Raw genomic sequence first — 17523 nt, 5'->3', positions numbered from 1 at the left:
GTATTTTTTAATATAAATGTATATTAAATTACTTGTATTATATATAGAATATCAGGTAGGTTCATGTAAATTGAAAAATAACGTAAGATAACAAAAGTTTATTTCCAAAAATATACAGCACTAAATGATTATAAATTTATGCCATACTAATGAACTAACAAACTAACAATTATATGATATAATGAATTCAACGAAATATTTATTTTTATACTTATTTCATTAAAAAATTCCTTGTCCGCATAATTTTTAAATAACTATAACAACAACCATTTGCATATGCAGGTTTACATTGAAATACATTTATCACTACATGGAATTCAGCCTACAAAAGCTGCCTCACTAAGCTTATGATTATTGTTGTCTTTAACATATCACGTAAATAATATATTTTTGGCTTCTCATCTCTGTTATGGTCCCACAGCTGAAATTCCACCTCTGATTTAGTGTTTAGTACAAATACCACATCTTTTTCCATAATGCTCTGGTTGGGTTAAGCAGTCTACAAGGAATCTACCAAGATCGTGCTTGGAGATGACTCGTCCTGGAGAAGCGTCGTGTTGGATTTGGTAATCACTTCCGGGCTGATCTATATAAAAGTTTCAGTATAAAAAAGTAATGGATTATTAGAAGCATCTTACCAGCAATGTGGGGGGGAAGTACAGCAATATATTTCAAGCCTGACGATTTAATTACATCAAACTCTCTCTGATGATCAGCATTCAAATCCTTGAACATTGGGGGAACCTTATCCGGCTCATAAAACAAGAATGCGGAAAGGCATACGGATATAATTTCGACGTTGAGCTCTTTCATCGCCTTGACAATATTTTCGGCACCTTTACTCAAGACTGTGGTGGGCTTTAAATCGTTGTTTGTGCCCAGTACTACGACGACAGCAGTCACATCTTTGATGGCATTCAGGACGTCATTATAATTGAGAACGTCGCCTCTTACAACTTCTACACTATTTCTCAGGTGGTCTGGCAACTTAGATGGGTCTCTTACGAACGCTCGGACATTCAGACCTTAGCAAAAGAAAATATATTCATATACTATGAATAATTGAACTATTAATGAGTAAAATTGTAAGTGTTGTGATGCTTTTGAATTCTTTAATCTATTATCTGATTAGAGAATTTCGTTATATAATATTTACTATCGAATACATAAACAAAACGCTTGCTCAGGGCGCAACAATTGTTTATTATAAATGACTTGACACAAGTTATAAAGGATATTGTTTACAACCTGCATTTATTTATAATATTTATCATATTTATTACATTACATAAAAGAAAAATCAATTATTCAATATATTTTGATAAGAACATTCCATCACGTCAGGTTTGTTCCAAGAAATGTTTTAAATACCAATAACATTTATTCAGAAAAAATATCCTTATTGAATTTACAATTAGTTTAAAAACTTTTGCTAAACTAAACTGTTTTCAGTCTATTGTATGTATGAATGTAATTATGTAAATTCTAATTGAAATTCAATTTAAAATAGTTTTTGTGCATGTTGTTCTAAAATAGTTTACTATAATAAACTTTTAATATAATTTTATTATTAAATATATAATTTCAATTCTGTTGTTTTCATATATGTATAAATAAAGTTAAAACAATCTTATTGGATTTCTTCAAATAAAAACATAGTTAATTATTACCTTTATTAACTGCAGCTTCCACCGCACAAACTCCGGTCATACCAGTAGAACCAAAAATCACAACTCTTTCCATTTTGCTTTATCTTTTACAATGACAAAATAATAAATAACTCCAATGATTAATACTTTTGACAAATCACTACGATTTTGTACACTTTGAACTACTTATATTTGTAACTACTAATTAAAATTAAAAGTGAGAACACAAATTTTCGTCAAGAAAAAAAAATATTAAGTAATTCGGTGTATTATTTTAAAAATGTTCTATTGGTAATTTATCACTCATAAACACTAAACATCATTATAAAAAAATAAAGATAAGTATTAGACAGGAAGGTACAATGGAACTACGACTATTAATTTTGAATTTTTAAAATTGTATTATAAATATTATAAATAAATATAACAACACAGTTTATATTAACTATTGAATAATAGTTATTATTTATTTGATAGATTCAAGTAATTTATTTTATTTTAATAATAAGGATATTTAACTAATTTGTTAATGACAAAAATTAAAAATTGAATCAAAGTGGGCTGTGTAAATATTTGGGAGGCCTCCTCCATTTTCTACTAATTTGCTTGGCAACTGAATAACAGTTGTGAATTAGTTTGGTAAGATTCTTTTCATAATATAAATTAAAATGAGCCAGGAAGAAGATTCAGCTGCCCATGTATCTTACCGTACTGCAACATTGATGGGTATCGGCACCGGTGGACTTAATGTGTATTTTTTAGAAAACGAGATGAAACGTGCAAGAGTCGAGACAGTAAATGGTAAGTAATATTCCTTAATTAATAATAATAATTTCTTAAAAACAAGCTCCAGCTTGTGTATTGGCGTTTCAAACACTATCATCTCTTTTTAAGCAAACCACATTTCTTATAAATATTTTATCAGTTCTATACCCCATGTGCATCCATGGCGTATGGAGTGACTGAATAGACAGTTTATCACATCGAAAACCTTCATTTACCGTATATTATGGACTACTTCGCGACACGTTAATGATTGGTCATCGCAGATCTTCCAATATGTTATGGTGGTTAATATTTTATTTTATGTACACAAAAAAATCTAATGGACTTAAGTCACGGGAACGAGGGGGTCATTCAGTAGCACTATTTCGACCTCTTCAGTGTCCTAGACATGTGTTGTTTAAATAACTGCACACACTTTCGAAGTAATGTGGAGGAGCTCCGTCTTGTTGGAAAATTAGTTAGCGTTTACTGTATGCAGAAACGTTATTTAAATATGTATTAGACCCGGGGCGATGGCATTTTGTTGTAAACTCAAATTCATACCACCGGTTAAATTTCTCGAAAGAAAAAACGGATTGTTAGTATTCAAAGCCCTAAAAAAATGGATCAATTTTCAAAAACTAAGCAGCAGTGAATAGAAAATTTAAATTTTAATTAGTAGATGATCATTTGATTTGATTTAATGAATATCTAAGATCACTTTATAATATATTAATATTAAATATTATAATATTATATGTTATATTATAAAGTCCTGTTAATTTAATCTATTCTGTGTAATTTGATAGTTATTAAAGAAAGAAAAGAATCATCTAACAAGAATTGTAAGGATTGTGACGTTTGGAATCCTGTGTTGAGGTCAAAGCTTCGTTCAGGGTTATGTAGACTAGAAACAACGGTCTGGAAATGCAGCGGTTGTGCTGTGGTATGTAACTTTAATTTGATATCAAATATTATGTATTATACTTAAATAACTTTAAAAATACAATTATTTTTTGTTGTATTATGATTCATAACTATAAATGAAAATTGTATGTGAATTAAATGATTTTAAGTGCATTTTGGATTCGAAAGGTATTAACAAATATGTACATATTATTTTAATTATCTAACCTAAACTTTCCACAGTTATTTTCATCGTCAATATTAGGACAAAACCATTTGGCAATCTGCGGTGCCGACAAGATAATCACTGAAATGACAACAGAGTTGTTAATTCAGTGCCAGTATTGCAATCGCACGTTTTCCGAAGAAGATGAAGTATTAAGACACCAACGCACGCATACCACGGAGAAAAATTACGAATGCGTAGACTGCCAGTTGGGGTTTGATATGTATATGTTGGCGGAATACCATTGGCTAAAGCCTTGCACCGCTCATTCGAACGAATTTTGTTTGCCAAAAGTAATACTCTGTGAAGTGTGCAAAATGCATTTTGTTTCACACCATGATCTTTACTACCATAAGCTCATGATGGGACATCACGGTCTAAAACTATATGTTGAAAGTGTCGTCACCAGCGTGGTGAGCAATTTGTTATTTTAATCAATTAGAGTATCCTGGCTAATGTATAATATGATTTTTAATTATTTTAGGAATGTGATGGTGTCGACGACGTTGATGAGCCTGTTTTCGCAGATGAGGTGATGATAATGTTAGAGGAGGGGGTAATGGTTACACTCTGTATTGAACAGAAGTTCATCAGACGATACCAATGTGTGGGATGCCCCCAGATATTCGCTACAAAAACTGAAATTACTGAGCATCAAGCTGATTGTAAATGCGTTTGTAGACACTGCATTATGGTTGGAATAACAGATTGTGTAGCAGTTTAAATGTTTTTTTAATTACAGTCAAATAACCTTTTGTACTTTTATAGGGCTTCGACACCATGAGAGAACTCGAATGCCATATTCAACAACAACACCAACAGAACCCCTTCAAGTGTTGCATTTGCGATGAATCCTTTGCATTTTCGGGACAATATTTGATTCATATTCGACGCCACCAAGGTAATATTAAACTTAATATTTTTACATATTAATATGTTGTGTTGTAGGCATAAAACCGTTTGGTTGCCCATTTGTTCAATGTTTTGAGCGCTATACTGAATTAAGCGAGCTGTCTGAGCATGTTTCGGATGTCCACATAGAAAAACACTCATTTAAGTGCGACACTTGCTCTAAAAGTTTTCGAAATACTTATTATATCCATTGTCATAAATTGATACAATCCATTGAAAATGAATTACAATCAAAGGTAAAATTTATTGTTGACATATTTGTTTGGAAGTTAAATTTTTGAAAAAATCGAAAGTTGCTAGTCACTAATATAATTAGTATCAGTTACTATTCATTTTATCGTATTTAATATTTCAGGATGAGGACCTAATCCACGACTGCAAATTCTGCTACAAATCTTTTAAATATCATCAAACTTTGTGGACACATAATGCATTGCTACACCCAGGAGAATCCACAAATTAAGATTTTCAATTTTATGTTTTTTCGTTTGTACTCATTTATATAAATGTATTAATTAAAATTTAATAAATTTGTTCAAAATAATTTTTGAAATTTATTTTAAAAATACAATACACAAAACTTAAGAATAACACTTTTTTATTTATATTATAATTTGTACAAAAAACATTATAATCGAGAAACCTGAGTTAATAAATAATTATTACCTATTTAGTACAACCACTCTATTTCTTGAACCACTCCTCACGTTTCGAACTCACACTATAGCTACCCCTTCCTATAACAAAAAAAAGATATACATATTAACGTTAATTCAAATATTATTTTAATTTAACATTGCCATGAAATTGCTTGTACCTTCCAAAATTCCTGTATAATATAAATGATTTTTATTTCAATAAATAAAATACAGAATATAAACACTATATGTATAAGTATTTGTAATTATTATAAAAAATTATTTATGTTTTCCTTTTTCTTTTTTTATTTTTCATTATCCGTCTCGTCATCACTTATTTCCTCATTTTCTAAATTGTCCTCTTCTACTTTGTTTTCATTTACGTTGACAGTCCCTTCTTTTTCTTTATCATTTTCTTTATAATCCGGGTTATTTTTCCCATCTTTAGATGTTCCTGCCTTGTCTTTAATAGTATCTGCTTTAAGGCTTTTATCATTTTCGAAAACGTCTTCTTCATCTTCTGTTATTTCCTCTTCACTTACTTCGTCAGTGTCGTTACTATCGTTTCCTTTGTGATCAGTTTTCTCTGATTGCGTTGCTTCATCTTTAGAATCAATTGTCTCATTTGCCTCGTCATTAATATTTTCATCATTTTCTGAATTGTCCTCATTAATTTCTTCTTCATCCGATTCAGCAGTATATGCTTTTTCGATATCCTTTGATGCATAACTACCCTCATTCTTTTCTAACACATTTTTCTCATTCATAGCAACATTCGCTTCATTCTCCACGGCTTTAAAATTTTCATCATATTCTAAATTGTCTTCTTCTGTTAATTCCTCCTCACTTACTTCAACAGTGTCTTCGCTGTCGTTTCCATTATGATCAATTGTCTCTGATTGAGTTGCTTCATCTTTAGAAGCGTTTGATTCATTTGTCTCGGCTTGAACATTCTCTTCGTTTTCTGAATTATCCTCAGTAATGTCCTCTTCATCTTTTTCAACAGCATCCGCTTTTTCAATACTAGTTGATTTATCAATACCCTCATTATTTTCTGGTATATTTTTATCATCCGTAGTAGCATTAGCTTCATTCTCTTCGGCTCTAAAAGTTTCACCATTTTCTAAATTGTCTTCTTCTTCTGTAAATTCCTCTTCACTTCCTTCAACAGTGTTTTCGCTATAGTTTCCTTTATGATCAGTTTTCTCTGATTGAGTTGCCTCATCTTTAGAAGCGTTTGTATCATTTGACTTGATACTAATATTTCCATCGTTTTCTGAATTGCCCTCAGTAATTTCCTCTTGATCTATTTCAACAGTATCTGTTCTTTCGATACTCATTGATCTATCAATAAGCTCATTCTTTTCTGGTGCATTTTTTTCATCCATAACAGGCTTCGCTTCATTATCTTCGGCTTTAAAATTTTCTTCATTTTCTAAATTGTTTTCTTCTGTTAATTCTTCTTCACTTACTTCAACAGTGTCTTCGCTGTCGTTTCCTTTAAGATCAATTTTTTCTGATTGAGTTGCTTCATCTTTAGAAGCGTTTGCATCATTTGCCTCTTCCTGAATAGTCTCTTCGTCTTCTGAATTGTCCTCATTAATTTCGTCTTCATCCTCATTAACATTTTCTGTTTTTTGGATACTAGTTGATTTATCAATAACCTCATTCTCTTCTGGTACGTTTGTCTCATTCTTAGCAGCATTCGGTTCATTCTCTTCGGCCTTAAAATTTTCATCATGATCTAAAGTCTCTTCTTCCGTTATTTCCTCTTCACTTATTTCAACAGAGTCTTCGCTATCGTTTCTTTTGTGATCAATTTTCTCTGATTGAGTTGCTTCATCTTTAGAAGCATTTGTGTCATTTGCGTCGTCACTAATATTTTCATCAGTTTCTGTATTGTCCTCATTAATTTCCTCTTCGTTTATTTCAACAGCATCTGCTTTTTCCATACTCTTTGGTTTAACAATATTGTCTTTCATTTCTGGTACATTGTTCTCATCCATAGCAGCAATCGCTTCATTCTCTTCGGCTTTAAAATTTTCATCATTTTCTAAAGTGGCTTCTTCTTCTATCAATTCCTCTTCACTGACTTCGACAGTGTTTTCGCTATCGTTTCCCTTATGATCAGTTTTCTCTGATTGAGTTGCTTCATCTTTAGAAGCATTTGCCTCATCCTGAAAAGTCTCTTTGTGTTCTGAATTGTCCTCATTAATTTCATCTTTATCTCTTCCAACATTAGCTGCTTTTTCGATACTAGTTGATTTATCAATACCCTCATTCTCTTCTGATACATTTGTTTCAACCATAGCAGCATTCATTTCATTTCCTTCGGCTTTAATAATTTCATCATGATCTAAAGTATCTTCTTCTGTTATTTCTTCACTTACTTCAACAGAATATTCGCTATCGTCTACTTTATAATCCATTTTCTCTGATTGAGTTGTTTCATCTTTAAAAGCATTTGTATCATTTGCCTCGTCCTTAATATTCTCTTCGTTTTCTGAATTGTCCTTGTTAATTTCCTCTTCATCTTTTTCAACAGTATCTGCTTTTTCCATACTAGTTGGTTTATCAATGCCGCCACTCTTTTCCAGTACACTATTCTCATTCATAACAATATTGGCTTCGTTTTCTTCGGTTTTAAAATTCTCATAATTTTCTAAAGTGTCATCTTCCGATAATTCCTCTTCACTTACTTCAGTAGTTTCGTTATCAATTTTCTCTGATTTAGTTATTTCATCTTTAGAAGTGTTTGATTCATTTGCCTCGTCCTTAATATTCTCTTTGTTTTCTGAATTGTCCTCGTTAATTTCCTCTTCATCTTTTTCAATAGTATCTGCTTTTTCCATACTAGTTGGTTTATCAATGCCGCCACTCTTTTTCAGTACACTATTCTCATTCATAACAATATTGGCTTCGTTTTCTTCGGTTTTAAAATTCTCATAATTTTCTAAAGTGTCATCTTCCGATAATTCCTCTTCACTTACTTCAGTAGTTTCGTTATTAATTTTCTCTGATTTAGTTGTTTCATCTTTAGAAGTGTTTGATTCATTTGCCTTGTCCATAACATTCTCTTCATTTTCTGAATTGTCCTCATTAATTTCCTTTTTATCTTTTTCATAAGTATCAGCTTTTGCGATACTAGTTGATTTTTCAATACTGCCATTCTTTTCCGGAACATTTTTCTCATCCACACCAGCATTCGGTTCATTCACTGCGTCTTTAAAATTTTCATCATTTTCTAACGCAGTTTTTGCTTCATTATCTTCAGCTGTAAGCGCTGTATTTTCTGAATTGTATTCATCTTTTAAATTTCCTTTAATTTCCTCTATATCATCACTTATTTTCCTTTCATTCATATTAACAATATCGTCTTTGTCTTTAATATTTAATTTTTCGTGGTTGTCGTCTATTTTTGCTTCTTGTTTATTAATGTTTTCATTGATTTTCTTTTCGTGCACCTGCACAATATCTTCGTTATTCAAATTATTTGATTGATCATAGTTCATAGCTATTATGGATTTCGTTTTTTCATTCACTGTGTCTTCCACTGGAGTTGGACTTAACAAGATTGGCATAATGGGACCAACAGTCATATCATTATGATACATTTTTTGTTTGTCTTCTACAGTATTCATATCGGTTTCTTCTTTTTCAACATTACTTTTCATTTTTGTTTCTCTATCACTCCATTTTAATTTGCCCAAATTAGTCAAATTAAGGGATATGCGAGGTTTTTTTTCCCTAAGTAATTCGGAACTGCTCTTACTTATGTACAAATTTACCGTAGACTCCGTTTCATCATTATTTTGAAATAATTTGAAATCTACTATACTTGGAGGCTTTGTACGTTTCCTACTTCGCAAATTTTGTTCAGACCGAGCAAGGGTTGAGTAATGATCACTATCTGATAATTTGAAGGGGGGATGGTTATAGTCGCTTCCGGCGATCTCATACACCTGATGAATAGTTTAAATTCAAATTGGGTTCCACATTTTATTAAAACTTACATTGTGAGTGTCCACGGGAAGCATGCTTGTTTTTCTATAGTTACGAAAAGCTGTTTTAATCCGTTCTCGGTGAGTTATATGTAATTTCAAATCGTAATAAGAATCACAGTGCAAAATCTAAACAAGAAGGTTGTTTCATTATATTTTAATTAAACTTATGATCCTTTTAGAAAAATTTCTAAATTGACTCGATTATTATTACTAAAATATGGTATAATACACCTACCTCGCCATTTTTATTAATTCTGTAGGCTGACAATTTCTCTATAGAAAAATCAATGACAAATAAGATTCTGAAGAGGTATATTGCACCAGCGGTAATCCAAAAGCTCAGTGCCAGGATTGTGGTTATCTTGCAGATTAAATACGACAAGTAGAAGTCCGACTCTTTAGATAAGATTGCTGGCAAGTACACATTCATTTCGTTGGAGCATCTGTGAATAAAAATGGAATAGTGTTACGTTTAAGTTGCAAATGAATTAATAACATATATGCGATCTAACAAAATGTTCTTACTGATTGGTCAGCGTGTAATTGGAAAACTCGCTGCACATAGTGTTGAATCCGTTTCTAAAGAGGACGTAATTATAAGTCTGCGTTATTGTCACCAATAGAGAAGTAATCAACATGGGAACGACAGTTCTATGTCTGTAATAAAATGGAGCGTGTTCAATTAGCAATAAAATCGTTAATTTTATAAACGTACATTAAACCACTTCCTCGTATCAGCCAGGTGAATGACAGGCAAACCAAACCGGCAATCATGGATAAGAGTTCTAAAATGAGAAAAACGTTGCAGTCTTCAGTTGTTCCCCATACTACTGAGTATTTCTTTTCAGTGCATCCACTCCTGAGAATATAAAAAGCAGGTGGTATCACCTAAATCGTTAAAATTTACGTTAATCAACTTTCATCATTGTACTCACCGACATTCTCTGATGTTTTTTAACTCATCATCTTGGTAGCACATTTGCCTCTGTTGGCATATGAACGCTGGTACATCTCGTACGTCGATGGTAGCGTATAATGCGCATTGGTTGTTGACTTTTCGCGTGAAGTCGCCAAAATTATACGACGAAAGGAAAGACAGCACGGTTATTATCCCAAAAAGGAATAAGTGTGAGTCTGAAAGTAGAAATAATAAATTGGGTTAACATCAGGATGGTGTTTTGAATGGTGGTCAGAGAGATATCACAAAATTTAAAATCAAACATTTTAACAGATATTTCATGGAAGAATTTAATTGAAATTTTGTCCAGTCAGATATTGAAATATATTTCAATATCCCATACTTTTTTTTATCTTTTTTGTTATACATCCTATATTGTAGGATGTCGGAGATATTGCTTTGGTTGGCCAAAGAAATACAACGATCAAATATATTTACGTTTTGTGAACGTATTTAACAATACTCTTAATAACTGGAATTTATTCTTAGTAGGATTTATATTATTTTATTGAATAAATTCACTTTCATTGAGAAGAAAGAAACATTGGACTCCAGAAAAGACGAAAATAATAATTAACATGAAACATCACGGTCCAAATATTGCCGATATCGTTAAAAATGTATAATGCTTACGAAAAATGGTTTACAATGCGTATTAACAAATATGAAACAACACATTCAATTGAAAATACAATAAGAAAATGTTCTAATAAAAAACCAACTTCCTTTTATTGACAAACAAATTGGAAAAATCAGTAAATGACATCGTTTCTTCTTCTCTAGATAAATAAAAAAATAAATAATTAATTCATACAATATCAGTGGGTCTAGTAGAATAATCAGACGTCGACTGAATGAACAAAACTTGCAGAAAATGTTTCAGTAAAGAAACCATTGGCATCAAAAAAGAATATTCGAACAAGACTAAAAAGTTTGCACAAAAATGTATTAACTAACATCCAGAATTTTGGCAAGGGGTACTTTGAAGTGATGAATTCATCGTTGTCCTAATAAAAATTTGATTCCCAGATACACTACAAATGCAGTGGAGGAAAAGTTTTGGTTTCGAGTTTCTTTCCTTGGCATGGTATAGGACCATTACAAAAAAATTATTAATAAAAGAGACCATTTCGTATATAGAAACATAATGAAAGATATAATGGAACTATTTGCCACCAATAATTTACCAATTATATGGAGTTTTATGCATGATAATGATATATTGAGACTTTCGATTAGTCAGCGTAAAATCCTGATATACAATTGAAAATATGTGGAACGACACGTAATCTCGATTAAAACACCAAAAAACATAAAATTTAGATGAATTGTGCTTATTAATTGAGGATTAATTGAAATCAATTTCAAAACTATTGCTGATATTTGATTGAATCTTTAACTCACCATTTACAAGTGGTTATAACGTACAAAGGATATCCTACAAAATATTAAGAATTTTGTTTAAAGTTATTTGACAAATATATTCTTTTCAAAAGTAGAAATTATTTTGATTTAGGTACAAAATGAATAATGGGAGCAAGAATATAGTGTACCTAATTATTTTAAATATTTACCATATTTTGATTGCATTTAATTAGAGGTGTGAGTTTGCTAATAAAGATTAGGGTGCAAACCCTATTTGGAAACAGCAAATCTCACAATTGGAACATTTCCACGTGTGATCATCGCTTAAAATTTATTTTTTTCAAATTTTTTCAAAGATGGATATTCTTGACATCTATCGTTGATCGAATTCATCGTGAATAATTCAAAAAGAACTGCAACTTTTTCTAGTAAAGGAAAAATTAAAGTATAAAAAGTGACTTTGCTATAATTTTCTATCTCTCTTTAAGCCTTTCTTAATCAGGTTTATTTCTTCCGCCGGCCTTGTTAAATTATGATTATGTTCTGTGTGAACCGCCAAAAACTGATATTGTTCAATTTAATTTTTATACATATTTAATGACTTAAAAAAATAAAATTTTATTTATCAGTTACCTAACCTTATCTGTAATATTTGTTAGGATTAAAAAAATGTTTTAAAAAAACATTATTGGTTTATAAGTATATTATTCTATCACCTACGTAACTTTATCAAAGATTAAATATGTACTTATATGTTTGATTTTGATATATATATATATATATATATATATATATATTAGATTGTTTCAAAAAAAAATCGACAATTTTTTTTTTCTTATTTATATCGAAAATCTTGTTGGAAATTGTTTCAAAAAAATGGTAAAAAAATACTGTTACAGCTCTTAAAATTAATATTAAGAGGTGCCGCATCGTAAATTTTAATTTCCCGTTTAAATAACAGTTGGATTGATTTAAAATTTTGATATTTTTCTCATTTTCTGACGCAACCATCAACTTTATGGGAAAATTTTATATGACATTTTTTGTAGAGAATTCAATTTTCTATAATTTATCTCCGAAAAAGTTTTGATATTTTTTATAGATCATAAGTTAGCTGCTGAAAACTAAAAATTTTATTAAATAAATGTTATTTTACTGCTTAAAATTAAGCATTTTATTTAAATAAATAGAATTTTACTAAAAAAATTGATTGTTTATTATAATCAAAGTAGTATATATCGTTACACTAACAGACTTTTACTACAATTTGGCATTTTTTCTGTATTCACTTATAACTAGCAATAAGTGTTTCACGAAAAATGAAGAGCAATACAATACTTATTGCTAGTTTTTGACTGTATTTTAGTTATAAATAAATGGTCTGAATTCAATTTAATACCTACGGTGGTGGAAAAAATATGGAATATTAATTTACTTGTTATAAATGTTACTTAATGTTTTTTAAATAAAAAATTACTTTGGTCTGGAAAAAAGTATAGAATGTATGTATGTATGTATGTATGTAGAAATGTCAACAGGAATTTATTGCCACTACTCCTGTATGGTTTGAAGAAGTTCCCGTTTGCTTTTGATGTTTTTTATTCGGATGCGACGATCTAATACTTCCCAAAGGTGCTCAGTAAGATTTAAATCGTGGTACTAAGACGGCCATTCAAGCACAGATGTTTTTCATTAGAAACCACTCTTAAATAATTTTAGACGTGTGTTTGGGGTTGTTGTCTTGTTGAAGTATCCTAGGAAGTGGTAGATCTTCCTCAGCAAATGAAAATATGGTGTTTCCACTATGTCCCTGTATTGAAAACGATCCGTTTTACCTTCCACTTGAAAAGCATCCTCAAACCATAATGCTTTCCATGTCAAAAAACTCATCTCACAAAAAGACCCAAACTAAAAACGGTGAGCGGTAATACTAGAATATTAGACGGTGGACACAAACCAACGAATTTGTTTAACACTATTACAATGGATATGAAAAATCCCAGGGGATGAAAATCCAATTTTCAAAAATATTCCATACTTTTTCCCCTATTGTATATTTCTGATAGTTTATGTTTCTCTGTAGACCTAATGTTACTTTACTTTTTGTTAGTTACGTTTATTTTCCACTTTTATTATGTAAAAATGATATAGATTTAAGAAAGATACTTAGGAAAAATCCAGAAAATATTTATCGTCATAAAATTTTAGATGGTCTGAATTATATTTTGTAGACAGGCTTATTGTTAACTCAAAAAACTTAAAATTATAGCTTGGAACAAATAATGATAAATAATGAAAAGTAATTATAAAAAAAGTTTTCGAAATAATTTTTTAAATCCTCCACTATATTATTTTGAATTTTGTTATCCATATTAGCAGTTATGTGCCAAATTTTGAATTTAATCGCGTGTGTGCGGCCGCAATAGATAATCGACTACCGCTAGATATTTTAAACATGCTGTCTTGCCTTGTTAAACCTTGAGTTTGTTTTATTTCAGAAACTAAAAAAATATTATCAAACTAATATAGATAATTTATTGTTACAGTATAAAGTAATTTCACAAATTTAATTTTGTTTAATATCGAAAAATTCAGGACAATAGTCACGTACGTTTATAAATATTAAATATTTCCCTATAAAACATGGACCGCACGTTCCAGTTTCCACGTATTTTTGTCGGACTCGATCCGTTCGCTGAAAAGGCAAGACGCGCACCTTGTGCTAGATTTGCGTACGTTGTGCGCTAGAAACGTCACAGACGCTGTCAGAATTTCGAAAGATAAACAAACAAATAAGTGTCACAAATTAAATTTGTAAGCGGGAAAGAAAAGAAAAGCGTCTTCGACTTACAAGTCCAGATCCCGTTGATTTTGGCGGGCTCCTTCTCCCTCAGCTGGTAATCCTCGTAGATCGGTTCGACTGCATTTTGCGACGTAATTGTATCGTCGTCGTCGTCTCGGGAGCTCATCTCGACGGAAACTGAAAGGCTGCGGACGCGACGCGATCAATGATCGAATCAACGGAAATAAATATTACAACATTTGTGTGTTTGTTGTTTGTGCTGGTGTGTGCTATGTCCGTCACACCCAAAAAGATCTCCGGAGACCAACAACCGACACACACACACACACACGCCAATTAATTACATATGCTAAACAAATTCGATCCTTCAGCGTTTTGTTTGTATTGTGCGTTTTCTATTGTACACTTTTATTATATATCATTGATTTTTTTCAGATGCGTAGACAACTGTCATAGAGTCCTTTACGGAATGAATGATTACTACGGAATATAAAGTACCTATTATTGAAAATTTTAATTGTTGTATAGTACTAAATTATTTTAATGTTGACAGTTGATTACTAAAAATATATTTGAACGTTGGTAATATAGATTTTGTTTATAATTTTATAACTTACAATAACAATATTTATGAATTTTACTCACATATTAAGGGAAGATATATTTGTTCAACTTATCTATGAACAATTGTAGATATATTCCATTTATTTAACAACACTTTAATAGAGTTTGCATGGTATGATTCATGAATGTTATGTCACTATTAAATTTCCTAGACAATTTTTAAGATAAAAATGAGTTGATAATATTTTGTGTTTATGAATATTTGTATGATACTTTCATATACAGTTCAATTTTACTGAATAATAACATAAGCTTACAATAATAAAAATGTAATGAGAAATATTTTCTATAACATTCATCCAATGTTTATCATATTATTTTGACTGAACTGAAAATAAGAAAAGCTCATTATTAAATAAATATATAAAATAAAATTGCTAATCTTTTGATGAATTTATTTCTTCTGAACAACCAAATTATGGAATAGAGTGTGTCAATAGAATATCAAATAGTGAAATAATTCTTACAATCAGATTAGCACTAACCTTGAGTTAAAATATCTTTAAAAGTGTGTAACTGAATGGTGTCAGCAGTGAAATTGAGCTTGCAGTGTTCACATTAAAAATTAACAGTTTGTGAGAGCTGATGTTTTAATGTTTCGATATTATTCCATATTTCAGACGATTAAAATAAATAAATTTAGTAGAAAAATGTTATTTAATATCAAATTATAGTCTTACTCATCAGTTGTCACAATCAGATTGGAGCTCGTTACAATATATTTAAAAATATATTAAATATAGTGCATCAGACAAAATTGAACTTGTGGTTTTGTTAACACTATTAATTTATTTATCCATTAGGAGAAGTAGTATATTTAGTTATTATATTTTGAAAGATGCTAAATTCAATTTTAATTTATTTTCCAGAAAAAATACCGTACTCATTTTTTGATTGTATAAAATGTTACAATAGACTGATATATAAAACAATTTTGATGAGCCCCATTGTATATATAAATATTTTTAATCAAGCAGTTATAAAAATAGTAAATATGTGATGTAGGTTAATCCACCGAGTTAAAAATAAAAATATCCCAAAAATTTAAATGACTAATTGATAATCATCTATCATCCATATGTTTACTGCTTCCAATTTTTCAGTTGTCTTTCAATTGCTTTTAACATTGTAAATATTTATGTCGACATACAGTAACAGCCATAATTATAGCAACTAATCGGAGTGTCAAAAAATAACCCAACCTTATCGTCAACTGAAATTAAAGCCAACCTAGAAAAAATGGGACTTAACGTGAACAGTGTTTCACTCGTCAATTATTTTCCGTATTATTAAAAAATACAGAGAAACTGACCAAGTGATAGGTACGAAAAATTTGTCGAAATTGTTTGTTGAGTTCGAAAAACTTGAAAGAAAATCGACAACTGAATAATTCGAAGTCAAAAAACAATCCAATCTTATCGTCAACTGAAATTAAAGCTAATCTGGAGGAAATGGGACTTGAACTGAAATTAGTTCAAGGACTGTGAGAAGATGGTTAGTGGATGGATGTTCGTTTGACCCTAGACCTACAAGAAAAAGCCTGGTTTTTAGTAAAATTCGACATAATAAATTTACAAATTTAACCCTTTCGTGGCGACAAACTTACGAGTGAGAGTTAGATGAAACTTTTAATACCAAAAATTTAATTATCTCGTATAAATATGGGAATATGCGAAAAATAAATTTTTACTTGTAGAGGAAGGAATTTGGGGGTTATTTTGAAACCAGTTTGTCTCTTTATGCAACTCCATTAAGTTTTGGAACTCCTCTATTGCACCATCATCTTCTTCTTGGTCAGATTGAGTTTCATTATCTGGAAGGCTCCAAAAATATACAAATTCGTCTTTTTTTTGTGTGGGATCATCAAAGTCCCACTAAATGTTTATCTCTGTGAAAAAATATTTGTGAAAAATTTTTTTGTAATTAGGGAAACTAATTGCATTTATGTATATTAATATATATTAAATGTGAAACCTCCCTCAAAAATATTAGATAAGTTGAAAGATAAAAAAATTAATAAAAATGTGGGAAAAACACTTCCCACCGCCTACGAAAGAGTTAAATGAATTCGTCACAACAATTCAAGAGTCTTGAAGAAATATAGACTTGTCGTGTATTCGGAATATGCTCGAGTTTAAGCCACGGAGGCCAAAATTGTTAAATAACTCAGATTTAATAATTAAAAATCCTTTTCATATATGAGAATATAGAAGTTTAATGTGTAAGACAACAATAGTGAATTAATACTATTTTAACAATTCACATTAGATACAAGAGTTATGGCAATGGAATATTTTAAAAAATTGCTATAATAGTGAGCACTACTGTATATTATAAAAAATTATGCACAAGAAATAAATAAAATATTAAATAGAAATAAATTTTAGTTAGGGATCTCTTACTGGAATTTTCCAGTAGAAGATCCGCGTGGAGCCCTAAGACCCTGAATGACCCAGGATGTGTTGTGGTCGTCAGCGTTCAGGTCCTTTGCCAAGGATAACAAAGTTACGCAGGCGTTCTATGTCCTGGCCGCCGCACCTAGTACTCATTCTTATTCTTTTGGGAATATGAAGCTTGAACAGGTCTCACTTCATTTAAATATGTATGTAATAATAACAACACGATTTTACTGCAAAAATACAATAAATTCACTGTTAAATTTTTCGAATTAAA

The 17523-nt window shown here is 30.5% G+C and overlaps 3 protein-coding genes across 3 annotated transcripts; 1 reads left to right on the top strand and 2 right to left on the bottom strand.

Annotated features, from left to right (window-relative positions):
• Window positions 1-83: 83 nt before the first annotated feature.
• LOC109595167 (flavin reductase (NADPH)) lies at window positions 84-1814 on the bottom strand. The gene is made up of 3 exons (XM_020010467.2): window positions 1671-1814; window positions 639-1025; window positions 84-586 (listed from the first exon to the last, which is right to left on the bottom strand). The coding sequence occupies exons 1-3, from the start codon at window positions 1741-1743 to the stop codon at window positions 441-443; spliced, it is 606 nt and encodes a 201-aa protein (XP_019866026.1). The 5' UTR covers window positions 1744-1814; the 3' UTR covers window positions 84-440.
• Window positions 1815-2244: 430 nt separating this feature from the next.
• Window positions 2245-4971, top strand: LOC109595172 (zinc finger protein 160). Its single transcript, XM_049961109.1, has 7 exons — window positions 2245-2450; window positions 3224-3360; window positions 3564-3959; window positions 4031-4258; window positions 4315-4447; window positions 4495-4694; window positions 4814-4971. The coding sequence occupies exons 1-7, from the start codon at window positions 2318-2320 to the stop codon at window positions 4919-4921; spliced, it is 1335 nt and encodes a 444-aa protein (XP_049817066.1). The 5' UTR covers window positions 2245-2317; the 3' UTR covers window positions 4922-4971.
• Window positions 4972-5209: 238 nt separating this feature from the next.
• Window positions 5210-9318, bottom strand: LOC126266206 (uncharacterized protein DDB_G0290685-like). The gene is made up of 2 exons (XM_049969693.1): window positions 9110-9318; window positions 5210-9058 (listed from the first exon to the last, which is right to left on the bottom strand). The coding sequence occupies exons 1-2, from the start codon at window positions 9131-9133 to the stop codon at window positions 5402-5404; spliced, it is 3681 nt and encodes a 1226-aa protein (XP_049825650.1). The 5' UTR covers window positions 9134-9318; the 3' UTR covers window positions 5210-5401.
• Between the last annotated feature and the right edge of the window lie 8205 nt (window positions 9319-17523).

This window comes from Aethina tumida, chromosome 1, assembly GCF_024364675.1.
Source record: "Aethina tumida isolate Nest 87 chromosome 1, icAetTumi1.1, whole genome shotgun sequence".
Taxonomy (NCBI): Eukaryota; Metazoa; Arthropoda; class Insecta; order Coleoptera; family Nitidulidae; genus Aethina; species Aethina tumida.
Note: the sequence above shows the minus strand (reverse complement) of the source record. Positions and strands in the feature narration are given on the sequence as shown.